This window comes from Strigops habroptila, chromosome 1 (genome assembly GCF_004027225.2).
Source record: "Strigops habroptila isolate Jane chromosome 1, bStrHab1.2.pri, whole genome shotgun sequence".
NCBI classification, from domain to species: Eukaryota; Metazoa; Chordata; class Aves; order Psittaciformes; family Psittacidae; genus Strigops; species Strigops habroptila.
Window position 1 is genome coordinate 16248137 of NC_044277.2, and position 15727 is coordinate 16263863.

Sequence of the window (15727 nt, forward strand, 5' to 3'; positions counted from 1 at the left end):
TGATGATTTCTGAAAATAAAGGACAAACCTCTCCCTAATGTGGGTGTTTAAGTGCATCCCAGCACCTGAGATCATGTATTCAAGCTCATTCCCATTTTACTTAGTGATTGGAAGAGTAGCTAGATCTATCTTCTGATTCAGTAGGAGTTATTTTATACTGATGCTCAGAGAAGGCCAAAAGAAGCTTACAGCTATACTCCTACATTCATATTTATGTCAAAATAGCATCTTAGAAATCTCACACAATGACGAGAGAGCATTACTGCTATTCCAGTATGGTCCTATTGTCTGTAGGTACAGTTCTTGGGCCCATGACTTCCACTGAGGATAGAATTGCTTATGCATTTCTATTACTGGGAAGGTGGGGGTGGTTTCTGGTATTAAGGGTTAAAAAAAAAAAAAAGATAAAAAATAGTATTTTGTGGCAACAGATGTGTTGTGCTCCTGCAAATAATGTATTTCCCAGAACCATTAGCAATGTTTATAGGTTATATTATGATGATACACAAGCAAATTTACAATTTGATAATTTAACGCTTGAGATAAAAAGTCTCCATGTATTTAGAAGTCTTTTCCACCAGAAGTGTAAAAATATTTATCATCACATCCTGTATTGATCCTGTAAATTGTCTTTCTTAGTTGTATGCTGTTTTCTTCTGAATCTTGTACAGCTCTTGTGTGTGATAATGATTAATTTTAATTATAAAAAAAAGATCAGTAGTATTTTGCTACATGGTATTTATGTTCCATGTAAGGGTTTAATTGATTATTCATTGATTTTATATAACAAGTTAACAGGTGCTGAAAAATCCTTTGATCATGTAGTGTCTATCTTGTATTAACTTCTCTTAGAACTAGTTCCTTTAATCTTCACTGTCTTCATCAGCAGTATTTGCCTGTAGCCAACACAAGGCATCTTCTTCTGTATAGTCTTTAAATATATCTAGTCTAAAAAGTCTCTTGAGAATAATGTACTTAAAATTAAACTATACTTAAAATTTACAATTTTTTTTAGGACGTCCATAATTATGTATTATTTTTCTTTCCTCACTGGCAAAGTGTAATGGAGAAAAGGTGCACTTAGCTTAATGACTGAAAGAAAAAAGCTTTTTTCTGCTGTTTTCCTTTATTCTTTCTTGCCTTTTAATATCTGTTAAGTTTTGATTTACTCTTTCCATTAGACATTTTGTTTCAAAAATAAATTATGGCCACATGGTTTGCTGCTTGCCTGGATTAACTGCCTTTATCATAAAGCCAGAAAGACATCATAAAGACTTTTACAGAAATAGTTCAGCTGTGGGCTTAGGAGCGAGGTGGGAGCCAACTACTTTTCATGTCACACTTTGCAAATACAATTTTCAAGCTAGAAAGAGGACCAACTGAAGAACAGTAGACTGTATTTTATTTTTTGTGTCTAGATCTCTGTAGTTAAAACAGAAAATCAGCCTGGTATGCTTGATTTAATAATGCAATGTATATTCTATGATTTCTGTTTTGCATATGTGATCTAAACACAAATAATAAAATGTCAGGATTTCAAGGATAAAAACTATTCTTCCGTATTAATGATAAGAACATAGTTAAGTTAGAATTTGAAAACTAATGGAGATACTTTCAGAATGGAGAGGTAAACCTGTAGATCTTGAGAATGTGTTACTTTTGGAAGGTTTTTTTGTCTGCTAAAACATTGCATTTTTTATTTTTTTTTAGCTGTTGCCTCTATTTTGTTTTTTCCCCAAATGTAATACTGACTTTTAATGTAAATTTTAAAATCTGAAGTGACAGGCAAAATATATTGGCAAAAAATATGCTGGCATTTCCACTGCTGATTAAACCTTCTCAGAATATATGTGGACTAATATATGTCCTGTATTGCTTGGATGCTTATGAAATTAAGATCTGAGCATATATGTTGGATTTCAGTGTGCTTTCAATAACATGTAGTGGATGACTCTTTTTTTCCTTTTAAATTCTCTATCACTGAAAAGAATAATTGAATTCAATATTCTCAAAAAAATCAGCTGCTTAAAAAAATGCCATAATACCTGTTTTTAAAAGGTTGCTCACTTTTCAAGTTGGAAGATACGATAGTATTCTTTGGGGTTTTATTTTTAATTTTTTGTTGTAAGCAGGGCATAAACACTACTGTTTCTTTACAAAGAAGACACACCAGAGAAGAGTCAACTGTTCAGCTGTTTTACAGCAGACACATCTATGATTCTTTTCATTTTCCAGGTTCCAAAAATGTGGAACACAACTATATGGTGCATGGAAACAAACACTTTTGGCCTTTTTTTTTTTTTGTTTGTTTTTTTTTTGTTTTGTTACTTGGTTATGCAGGAGAAAAATTAAGTTCTTTCTTTTGTCAAGTGTACAAATTGCTCTCAATGCTGCTTTTTGTTTTCCACAAAAGGTACACATTATGAGCTTGTTAGGTAGCCGGTACTCTAATTGGTATATACTTCCATGATAAAATTTGTCAAATGAAATGAAATATTTTAGAATGTATTGCCTGATACATGTTTTTGTTTGTTTTTTTTTTTAACTAGTGAAAAAGGCCATAGATTTTAAATCTAGAGGATTTAAATTGTTTCCAGGGAAAGACAACAGCAACAAGTTTTCTATCTGTGAGTGTACTCCTTTTTTGTTACTTTTTTTCTAGTGCAAGAGTGAAGTTTGTGCTGTCTGTGTTGTTTGTGTGTTTTCAAAATTGTTTATGTATTTCTGATAATGTAACTGACTTAAATCTCTTTCTCCAATCTGCATGGTGAATTTTTAAATATGGTTCTACTCTAAAGGTAGGCTTTCTATAAATCTGGCATTTCACACTTAACTTGCAGTATTTGCAAATAAATATTCAGCCTTCCAGGTGTCAGCTGAAATCTTAGCTGTGAACAGGAGGTAGATTATTTTGATTGAAAATTAGCAGCAAAAGCCTATACAAACCAAAGCCTATCTTCATTTATAAATGTACAACCACATATCTTTTTCAAGAGACACACGAGGTAACTTTCTGACTTTTTTTTTTTTTCTTCATTAACTTTGTCATTGTGAACTGATTAACAAGCTCTAGTTTTAAAAATTCTGGAGATGCTTAGTGCCTTCGATTTTAATTGCAGAAAATAGAAACTAAAAGCGCTTGGCATCTTAGAGTCCTGATTAACTCATAAGGAGGAGTCAGGCAACTTTCTAACATAAAATAAAGAGGTATGACTCTGAATACATCAAAGAGGATATCTTGTTTGAAAGAACGTGCCATTTTTATAGAGTTCTTTTTTGGATTAGAACCGCATTTTAAATATTTACGAGTAAGTGGTTAAAATTAAGATGGACTAAATGTTTAGCCTGTGTATGCTTAAATCACATTTCATTATTCTTCACAGGGTGAAAGGACTTGCTTTCAAAGCTCCTTAGGTTAGACATATTTGCACAAATCTTTTGTTTAAAGTATCAGTGGTAAATTCGGTTTCCAGAATTTAGCAGGGCACATTGTCATACCTTTTAATGCATTTTTTTTCAGTTTTAGATTTTAAACTGTCAACATAAGAGGTGTATTTTTTCATAAAAAGGTGTCTCAAGCACTTGTCAAACATTTGACAAGTCAGAAAAATAAAGCAAAACACACTTCTGTTCAGTTTTTATAATGTAGCATATTGCCATATTCAACTTTTCTGTAAACTGCATCACCTAAATAGTTCTGTAAGGCATTTCTGATTTATTTGAAAACTTCGTAACATTATACTTAAAAACAAGTATTCTTTTTACACGTATTGAGTGACTGGAAGCTAGAATGCTCATACAGAAAGAAATAACGGTAAGATAATTACACTGAGGTCTCTGATGGTCCATCTGTGATTTAATAGTAACAAATGAGAATAGTACAATGGCTGATAAAACAGAATGTTTATCTACAGATTTATTTTACACAAATTGTTAAACATTCCACTATATGAACAATAATAATTGTAGATTTAAAGTGAATTAGCAGACACTTGTAATATCTAAAGGTGCTTGTTATGACATCAGTGATGAAATTTATCAATATATTTTTGAAAGTCTTTGTACAATTTCACGTTACTAATAAGAACATCTGTATCTTGTTTTGCTGGTTATGCAGAGCAGATTACCTGTATGAATCAATAATAATTGAAGGTGAAAACCTTGGGGATTTATACCTTTAGTGTTGTAATCTGGTCATAAATAGATGTGTAAGATTTTATATTGTAATCTGGCTAGACTGATTAGCTAATCACTCTGGTAGCTGATGAAATTGAGGCAGTATTTCGTGAAAAGCCTCTGTAATTAGGTGTTGATTTCAGCTAAAATTCCCAGTGTGGTTTCAGATTATCTGTACTTGCATTACAATGACATCATTCAACTGTTGATGGAAATAAGATAAGTGAAGACCTATTTTACATTAGGCCTTATTTTAGCAATGTCTTTAGAAATTATCATCTAACATTTCTCAGGTGTACGTGTTTTCCCTTACTTTTCTCTTTACGTTTTTTTTTTTATTTGGGTATATAACATTCAATACTAATGCTAAGGGAATTTGCACATAATAAAGCAAAAATGGCAATATTTGATTTGATGACACGCTTCAAAACAAGTATGCATCAACGTCATTTCACAAGTGTTAGGATTTAGAAAAAACCCCAACACTGGGGGACCTAATTCAGTCTGGATTAGAACTCTGGCATTTCTTCCTCCTGGTTTAATGACCAGAGCATGAATTAATGCTTTCTCTAGAGGAGCCTTTAATTTACTAAAGGGAACCCTTTCATTGTTTATTGTCATATGACTATCTGGGGTGTAAACCAAACAAATACAGATAGATATCTGGGAAACTACACAAAGCTGCATTTCAGTAGACTGAAAAATCAAGCATTATGTCTAGAGAAGCAACATCAATTAAAAAATAAAATGTGCATTTATTTTTCACTAAGAAGTGCTTAAGAGAAATCAAAATGGATTGAAGTTTGTGTTTAAACGGATTTCTGGTTTGGGACCAAATCAGAAATCAGTTTAATGACTTTTACTTACAACATTTTCTTCTGAATGTTTACTGTGGTATATGTCTTATTTTAATTTTGTTACTGTATTTATTTTAATGATTTTCTTTAGCATAAGCCTTTTTTATTTTTATTTATGATTATTAATAAATTCATAATTTATAATTTAAAAATCCATTTAATAGAGTATTTTTAAGAATGGAACTTGATACAGAAGATGTCATAAAACCAACAGGATTATCAGGCTTCCATTTTTGGTAGATATTGGAGTATATAATATTTCTCATACTTTGAAATCCAGTATAACATTCTTTTTTATATGAATATTCACTCTAGTACCTGTGCATGGGGAAATATAGTGTACAAAAAATAAAATTATATTTTGAAATACTAAACCATGAATTACAGTAAATAGATACAGTTCTGTTTAAATAACATTTTTATCTTTTCCTAGTAAAGAATTACTTCTGTGTGCACTGTTCTACGATACAGCCCCCAAAATGACACTTTTATTTTAATTTCTTTGATTTTATTATCAGGCATCATGAATTATTTCCCAGCTATAGTTTTACCATATATTTAGTGTCAGAAAATTTAACAGACTGTCACAAAACTGAGATGGTGTCTTTTTCCCCATTTGTTCTCAAGTATACTTCCTTTCCCTTCCTGCATTGCTCAGTCTTTTCTATATACAGGCTACTTAAGATGATTCTGAATTAGTCGTGTCTGGATATAGGCTTTGGAACTGTAGAAAAGTACCCTGATACTTCAAAGAGATAGTTAATTTTAAATGCTCATCCAAGAAGTTCCTGCTAGATGGCCTTACAAAATGCAGTTTATGGAATTGCACTTTTCTGATCATAGAATCATAGACTGATTAGGGATGGAAAAGACCTTAAGATCATCTAATTCCAATCCCCCTGCCATGGGCAGGGACGTCTCGCACTAAACCATGTCACCCAAGACTCCATACAGCCTGGCCTTGAACACTGCCAGGGGTGGAGCATTTATCACTTCTTCGAACAACCTGTTCCAGTGCCTCACCACCCTCACTGTAAAGAACTTTTTCCTTATATCTAACCTGACTTCCCCTATTTAAGTTTGAACCCATTCCCCCTTGTGATAGCTACAGTCCCTAATGAAGAGTCTCTCTCCGGCATCCTTGTAGGCCCCCTTTCAGATACTGGAAGGCTGCTATGAGGTCTCCACACAGCCTTCTCTTCTCCAGGCTGAACAGCCCCAACTTTCTCAGCTTGATATATATGTTTACTCCAACCCTAGCAGGAACTTGGGTTTCTATAGTCAATATGCTTTCATCACACCTCTCTGGTATTGAGGGATAAAGACTGAAACCACGTAGTATGGATAGGTTCTGGGGAAGAGCCCTTCTGGCCCAAAAGAGCATAGAGATTCAGATGAACAGAGAATGCCTTAGTTTGGTGTTAAAATAACTTTGGACATGGGTATTTGGGGCAGAGAAGGATAAATACTGTGGTTCCAGTTGACAAGGGCTGAGCTTGATAGGTTTTTTTGAGCAGTGAAATGTTTTAGTTTTAACCATCTGCAACATTTTCATTTGGCTTTTGGCTTCCTCAGGTGTACCACATCAACTATTCCCTTTCAGTGAGTGTAATAAGACAAATTTCAAGTATGGGAAAAACCCCAAGTACTCTGAATGTTATTTTCTTTCATTAAAAGCTGAAATTTCATGAACACGCTTTAGAAGTATAGTTGGAAACTAGATTTGTTTATTTGTGTAATTCACTTTACAATGTAATGTGATTAGACTAATTATATGCAAACTTTTCTTTAAAAGAAAGTTAAAATCCATTGGTCTAGTTCCTCAGAACTGCTCACTCCTCATTCAGTGAAGTTGAAGAATGAAATACAAAGTTAGTAGAATTATTTTGGTCTGAAATTATTTTTGCAAGACATACGTTTGCAAGCTGTAAAACAATTACAGGAACATATGTAATGCATGAAAAAAATGAGCGAAGAGTTGGTTGAATATGCTGAGGGCTAGATTGGTACATAAAAATTTCTGGAAAAACACACTGAAAGGTTCACAGGAACTTTCTCTATGAAGATCCATTTTAGTTTATGTTAAGATGAATGTGTACAAATCAAACTGGCATTTAGACTTTACATTCAGATATCTGCATTTTCAATACCGGTGAAGGACAATTGTCTCACAATGAGCCTGTGCATTCAAGTTTTGTTATAATTCAAGGAGGAAAAGGTCAGCTCTTTGTGGAGGTGACATTTATTAGATTATGTTAAGAATAAAATCTTACAGACTTAAACTTAATGAACACTCCTTTAAATGTTAATGTCTGTGAAGGAATAGTAATATCATTTCCATATGAGTTTAATAATACAAGCAAACAAAATAGCTATTCGTCCAACTTAGAAAAAACTCTGTTATTTAAAAAAAAAAAAAAAAACAAACAACAAAAAACCCCAAAACCGCCAAACAAACAAACCAGAAAATACATGCTTTGCTTATTATAGGGAGAAGAAATTTATGTATCGAAACTAGAGATTATGGGTGATTGTATTCTGTAGAAAATCTGTTTTAAAGGACCTAAAATGTAGATAATATATTTTTTCGTATTTGTTAACTGCTTAACTCTTAATTTCCTAAAAACCTGTATTATTTCATCTTTGTTTGTTTGTTTGTTTCTTTGTTTTATTTTGTCTTTTTGCAGTAAATGAGGGAGGTATTAAACAGGCATCCAATTTGTGTCCAGATCCTGGAGAACCAGAAAATGGAAAACGGATAGGCTCAGATTTTAGGTAAAATATAAGCCCTACCACTGCATCATTTCTCTAATACTTAACTTTGAAAATGTAACTGTTCAAAATGTATTGCTGTTGTTCTGCTACTCTTTCAAAACTGAACTTTCCAGTAAAAAGTGAAATGGAATTCAGTATAATATTATGTAGTGCAATATAGCATGTAATTAATATGCAAAGATGATAAAATATCTACTTGGAAGAGAGCATATATCACTGATAATTAGCAAAAATTGGATTGAAGAAGGTAAGTTAAAATAATTTTCTCATTTAAATACTGTATTAGATTTATAAATATTGAGCATATATGTGGTACTGGAGGTTTTTATGAGGCACAAAGAAAAATTGAATGCAACACAAAAAGAACAATAAAACCTCACAGTTTCAGATATTGTTATAGAAATACTTATTGGAATCTAATAGAGAATATTGCATTTTTCTGCAGTATGTTTTTCAGGAACCCAGGACTTTGATACATGCAGATGCATTTCCCTAGTAGTCCTCAGAGTGTTTTAGCATTCTTAATGCAGACTATTTTTCTATTAATTTTATTATTTATAATATAATTTAATATAATTTATATTATATTATAATTTATATTATATTATAATTTATATTATATTATAATTTAATATAATTATAATATAATTTAAATATAATTTAAATTATATTCTTCTTCATTTTCATCTATATTTCAAATTCTTTATCTTTTAAGGTAAAAAAAATTCAATACTCCTTCAAAACATTCTATGTCTTTTTCTTAGTGAACATATATGACTCCAACTGTCAGTAACAGCAGTGGTTGATGTATTATATGACTAGAGAGACACATATATAATCATTCTTGTCTGAGTTTTTGAATCATTTCTGGTGCTAGATGACTATTTGAGCATAACAGGCTGTTGCAGATTGAGATAAAGTCAGGAACATTTACTAATACCTGCCAGCTTTTTCTGTATTGAAAAAAATATTTTATCTTATAATGAAAACTTCCCTTCTCAAGAAGTTTCTTAAAATTTTAGATGTGATAGTGTTCCTTCTGCTGGAATTTCCAACAGCTTATTTTACGTTACTTGCCATACAGTAAAATACACATATCTTCCACATTTAAATCAAATTTTAGCATTAATGCCACTGTGGTAAATATAAAAAAGGTGTATTAGATGAAGAGAAAAATTTTCATGTGGTCTTGTTGCTCCTTTTAAGTGTTGGCTTTTGGAAGCTTTTTTTCTTTCTTTGTTTCTAGTGGAATAAACGTAGCCAAACTGAATTATACCTGGAGAAGTATTTTATTGTGAAACAAATGTGTTCCTCCACCTCCGTCCCAAAATTCTGTCTATACAAAATGAGTGAATGAGCCTATCTCTTTCCCTCTACCTTTATCGTGTAGTCCAACTAGGTATTTAAAGATGAGATTCAGATCAAACTTGATCACAACAAGGCAGTGAATAATGTTGGACAGCCACAAAGATGGCAGTGTGGTCTTAGAAATATAGATTCTACTGAGAGAAGGAAACATATGAAGTTTATATTAAAGACAATCTACTATACCAGTGAGTTGAGTTACAGTATAACTAATGATAAGTTATTCTTTCATTTTATTATTGTAAATTGCTTTATAGTTACTTTCTCTGGAATCATGAATTTGAAGTGTAACTACATTAATAGACTGGAAGTTTCACACTTAATTTTCTTTAAAGTTTCTCTCAATCACATACCCTTCTCTGCAGATATGCAGTGAGTTTCTAGAGTCTGAATTTCAAGTAAATCATCCTGAAAGTTGAACAAAATTCTGATGATTTGTAGTGTGAGATGTGAGTCTAGTTTAAAGTGTAATATTACATGTTTCATTTGTCAGCAGTTAATTGGCTCCTTTGTCAGACAGAAACTTCAGACAGTACAAGCTTTGTGGGAAATGGTGACACTTTAAGAACTGTGTAAGCAGAATTACTGATGATCTCCAGAGTGTCAGGAATTCCTCTGCAGCTGAAATTTAGTCATCACTTTAGTTTGTTCAGCTCATGGTAAGGGTTCTTCTTGAATAGAAGTTTTGAAGATTTAGATATTCTAACATTCTATCTTGGAATTCTAACATTTTGCAGCAACATTTCCAAGTACTTTATCAACTGATCTACAGAATTTTTCCTATAGATGCTCTTAAATTGGGACAGATGTTGTGGCTTAGCTCAATTCTCCTACTGTGGCTCAAAGAGACTATAGTCGGTTCTGTCTGTAGCTTGCACGTAAATAGTTACAGATCAGTGCTGTGTAGAAAGTTGCTAGGTTAAGAAAATTTGATACACCGTGCATAGTCTTGAAAGCTTATGTATAACTTTAGTGTCTTTCACTGCAGATGGAGAAAATAATATGTGTTGCTCTACTGATTATTTATATACAGTAGCATTAAAATATATCATAAAATTAATTCTTTGATAGGGACAGACCTTAAGAGCTGATGTTTAGGTGTTTCTGATTGTGGGTGGGCTGGTTTTTTTTAATTATGGCAAAAAATGGTGTACTCTCAAACTTTTTTGGTTGCAGGTGTGGACAGAATAGATGAATAGGGCAGAAAGATGTGCATCTGGGAGAATACTTTTTTCTATTCTTTAATATATATATGACCTTTCAGTTGATTCCATAGAAATGGAATAGAACTGCAGTGTATGAATTCAGATATATTCCCTGCACATCAGTGCAAAAATGCAAACTGCATTATTTCTTTCTTCTAGTCTGTCCCACCTATCCAGCACAAAATTTACAACAGGAATGTAAGTTCAAAATGCGGAATAATATAATTTATTGTTACAGCTTAGCTTGAGGTTTTGATTCCTTGCATAATTGATTCCTCATTTCTAATGATTTAAAGAATGTATCAAATAATAGTGGAAAATAATCTGAAATGAGTTAGTTTGCTGCACGTATGCCAACTGTTAATACTATTCGATATAAACTTCATATGAAGTTCAATGTTTTAAACCTGCTCTTTTGTATCCTTTAGAGATTCTATAGTTTCATTTTAGACTCCTTACTGCTTTAAGTTCGTGTTCTTTAAAGAGGGATCCAAAATTGGGGGCATATGAAGGACACTTCAAAAAGAGATACAAGATTAAATTGTTTTCTCAAATTTGTAGAACTATCTTATTTAATATTTACACATACTTTTTTTTCCTAATAGAAATATATCCAAAGTTTGTTTGTTTGTTTTTCTTGAAAATGCAAACCTAATGGCATTTCAGAAAGAAAAAAACCCCCTAAATCTACTGAAATTGTTGCTATGTCACCACATCACACTAGACCCACAGCAAAACCATGGCCAATTGCTCTACAGAAAGCTTAGTCTAAGGAATGTAGATGTAAGCCTATCTTTTCTCATTTTGTCATAGAGCTAATAATTATTTCCTGGTAATCTTCATGTCCTTTTTGAATCTTTATTGTATTCAACTCATCTACTACACCTGGAGAGGGAAGTGACACTTTTCCCTCCTGTACTCAGTTACCAATTTCTTTTTTTTTTAAGAGAAAAATGAATTTTGAACTGAATTCTTGTATGTATACAACAGATTGAAGAAGAAAAAAAAATATCATCATCAGAAACAACAAGAAAGATCTCTCCTGCTAGATAATTGTGAAAGATTAATGCTTTTCAGTTTTGGAAAGGGTTTAGAACTAGGCTTTTAAATTCCTGAGAGACCCAGTTTCTTTAACATTTTCTTGACAAGCTCATGATAGTCAGTATGCTGGCATTTATGGATGCCATTCTTACACTGCAAGTCCAGAAGGATTCCGCAGGATTTTATTTTTTGTTTCAGTCCTTTTTTTGACCTTTCGGACAGGAAGTGTTTGTTTGATTTTTTTATATTACTGTCTTTTTGAGTTTATCTGCCATAGGATCTCATATCTGTCTCTTCCTTTTTCTTTCTTAGAATGCTGGTTTATCATCTGCCTATCTAACTGTCCTTTTAACTCTCACTCATGTGGCACATGTTACAGATTTTGTAGTTTTTCCAGTCTCACTGTGTTTATGCATCCAGTATGCTTACAGTTAAATAGATTTCCATGTGGGTTTTCTTTCAGGTCCTCCTTTTTTTTTTTTTTTTTTGAGTAATCAAAGGGGTTCAGCTTTTCTCAATGCGACCTTCTACAACAGATGGATTCTTGTGAAAATCTAATCTTGAGAAACTTGTTCTCGTCTTCCCAATTACTACCGTTTGAACCTTGCTACCTGTACAGTCCCTGGACTAGCTGAGCTTAATTTTTAACATTAATGAGAAATCATCTTTCTATTTCATGATTTTGACATTTCCTCCAACTCTGTGATCTGCCTTGTGGCTCTTTTTCCTCAGTCTTATGTAGAAGCTTTTCAGCCTTACCTTGCAAGGGCCTTTACATTATGTTTACATTTTATTCTTCTCAGTTTTTCACTTTTGTATCTTCCTCTGTTTTTCATGGACTCTGCAGCTCTTCTTTCTCTCCTTTCACAAACATTCTTATTTCTTGTACAAACAGGAACTTGTTTTGGAATAGTTCATAGAGCTGTTAACGACTATTGTATCCTGCTTTTCTGAGATTTCTGTTCAGGTGACTATATAATCTTTTCATGGCCTCATTACTTATTATCTATGTCTCTGTAAAGCCGAGGTACTCCGCAGATTTCATCAGCTCTATTGTGCTGACACCATTCCTTTTCAAACATCTAAGATTTCTAACCACCTAAAGTTTATTCTCGTTCTGTTCAGTATCAATCTTCTTTAGTAGCTATTTTCATCATAAGTGTATTTGAATTGATTACCTAACAACAGTTAATCTCTGGAAGACGTGTTCAGTCTTTAAAATTTTTTGTCTGCCTTTATAAATTGAACTGAAATTGAAATTACTATTACAGCACTAAATCCTCATCTGTAAGGAAAGAAAAACAGGACGCATTCTTTACAAGCCAAGCCCTGCAGAGAAAAATGAAGTTTAGTAAGTGTTTCAGCAAAAAGGAATGTTATACTCTGTGGGATTAAACCCAGATTTTGAAATCCCTGCCAAATCAACAGAGATATCCTATCAATCACCATTGAGTGATACCTTCATACCTCTTCCAACCTCTTTGTAGAAGTGCCAGCTTTAGAGAGTTATAAAGGAGCCTTAAAACATCTATTTAGATTAGTGAAGACCTGTGCCATTACAGAGGCTTTGCTTACAGAGATTTAAAACCCATTTTTTAAAAAAATAGGTAATATAGTAAAGGCTTCAAAATGGGATCTATGGCATCCATCTGAGGAGGGTCAGTAATTCCATTAGTTAGAGGGTCACACAGGAAAGCTGCTTTAATAGAAACTTTTGGGGAGTTACTCCATGTTTAATCTTTAATTACTCAGAGAACTACATGCATAGTGTAGCCAAAGTCTTGTGAGCAATGTGTATGTATAAATTCATTTATAAAGGCAAATGCAGTTAGGAAAGCCTCTGACATCCTTTGAGGGATTATAAATTCAGAAAAAGTTTAAAGACCTGATGCTAAGATCTAGTATATAGATCTATACAAAAAGTGTGTTACAAAAGTCACCTTGTATTTTGGCTAGAATAGAACTGAAAAGCACTTACTGTGATCACTGTCCCAGAAAAAGAGTTAATTCAGGTCTTGATTGAATGTAAATGTAAATCTAGGCAGAATTCTTTGAAATCAATGAGTGTCTGTGATCTAACAGTTGATATGTTTGAGTTAGAAAGAAGTCCTGTGCAGTATTGATTTTATACTGATTTCTCAACGACCAAATTAGGAAGTTTTTTTCAAGGAACTGTACCAAAATAAAAATAAATGAGTAAATAAATTCCTTTTCTGCACGGATAATTAATTAAAGAAGCTATCTTCTTCGGATCAATTACAGAAGAAGATACTGATGTCAGAGAAAGGGCTGATATGTTGACTATTTTCAACTGCAATGAGGACTTGAAACAAAAGTTCTATTAATGGAGAAGAATAATTATCTCAGTAATACACATTTATGTACTGAGTTTTTTAACTTCTCTGAACTGAAAAAAAACCACACAATCTCTCACCTCCACCTTTCCCCCCTTGCCCGCCCCTGTCTCCCCAAAAAAACCCATAACAAACTAAAACTTTTTCTGGGCTTATTTCCTGTTTTGTTCTGTGCCAAGTTTGCAACAGCAAATGTCAGCTCCATATGGAAAAGTACAAAATCTTTTGAAGGCAGAATTATCACATCATAAATAATCAATCACAGCTAAATACCTAGAAAGATGTTTTTAGAATTCTTTATTTTCTTCACTGAAGTTGAGAAACATATGCCAGTTAAAGGAGCAAATGTTCATACTGGCCTTGTAATTTTCATTGTCTCGTTGTTGTTACATTCAGAATCTTCTTACTGGCAAAAGAAAACATCACTTACATTGACAGAGTCAAGACTTTATTGCTAGTCTAATTAAAATCTTAACCTACTAATCAAAATATAAAAACCAGTTATAACTAGTCTATTTAAAATAATGAATTCGCAGTCCAAGTTAATATGGGAAAGTCTTATTAATAATTTTTTTTTAAATACAAGAAATCTTATTAATATCTAATCTTTTTCACTGGTATTGTGCTCCACCTCCCAATGCCCCTCTGATCCTAAAGTCAAAAGCACTAGACTTCCTCAAGAAGAATCAGGGGTGGGGGATGTTTACAGCATGTCATCTGTGTCCTGAGGTCTTTACTGGTTGGAATACAATGTTTATAGTAATGTTTTCTTCCTCAGTCTTGTGGTTGACCTTTTGGCTTTTAAGATGATTTCCTTATATCTCTTTCTCTTTGTTTCCTAGCTTTGATTAACATAAATAGCTACTGTTTGTTACACAGTGCCCAGGTTTGTCAAACCTTTACTATATGGACGTCAGAAGTTAGGTTGGAAAATAGTCACTTGACCTCCAGACGACTGTTAAGAAGAGGTAAACCAGCTCTGGCCAAAGCAAGGCCAGAGAGAGCTGAATGCTGTGTACTGTCAGGCTAGTACATAGTCTGTAGCCTTCTGCTACTAAGAGCAAAAATTACTCTGTTACATGTTTGTATTTTTTGTCAATTATGTCATACCTGAAAGAATGGAAAAATTGATATATATTTGTAAAAAAAAAATGCCTCTTTTTATATCATTTGATTTTAGCTTGGGAGCAACAGTACAGTTCTCCTGCGATGAAGATTATGTGCTACAAGGTTCAAAAAGTATCACCTGTCAGAGGATAGCTGAAGTTTTTGCTGCATGGAGTGATCACAGACCTGTGTGCAAAGGTAAAGAGAAATTCTTACCCTTACAGCGATTTGCTCATTTCACAGTTAGTTACTGTTCGATAGCCAATCCTATTAAATTAATATTTTCTAAGTACCTAGAGTTTTACTCCTAGTGTCCCCACTTTCTTAGTAAAAAAGGTTTATCACCAGCACTCTTCTGTTTAATACAAACTTTGTCTATATTTCAGTATGCTTATTTTACTTGGGAACTTACATTATGAAGCTCTCTTCATAATGAGCTGATGAAAATGTATCACATGCTAAATAGTAAGACTCACCAAGATGGATTTCAAAATTGCAGTGATTCAAAATACAGTCAGTAATTCATGAGGCATCTTCGTTATATTTTTGCTAAGCATATGAGAAAGACTTGAATTTAGAATGAATAAGGACTGGAGAAGTAAGCCTATACCTGATTTCAACCCTAACCAAGTGGATAAAGCGCAAAAATACAGAAAACAAGAGAAGCAAAGCACAAGCTCATTCTGCTTAATATATATAAGTAGTATGATGAATACCTGCATCAAGGATTAAAGAAGAAGTGTATACATATTTAATGTATATATTAGTATATATAATGAAAATATTAGTGTATACATACACATGTAAATTGGCTTAACAGCAAAGCCTAATATTGAAGAGTACAGTT

At 32.8% G+C, this 15727-nt stretch overlaps 1 protein-coding gene across 1 annotated transcript in view; it reads left to right on the forward strand.

The window, feature by feature from the left end:
• CSMD3 (CUB and Sushi multiple domains 3) overlaps positions 1 to 15727 on the forward strand; it is a 609188-nt gene that overhangs the window by 256843 nt on the left and 336618 nt on the right. Inside the window, 3 exon segments of the mRNA XM_030493685.1 lie at positions 2550 to 2627; positions 7721 to 7808; positions 14954 to 15078. Coding sequence (XP_030349545.1) covers positions 2550 to 2627; positions 7721 to 7808; positions 14954 to 15078 — 291 coding nt within the window.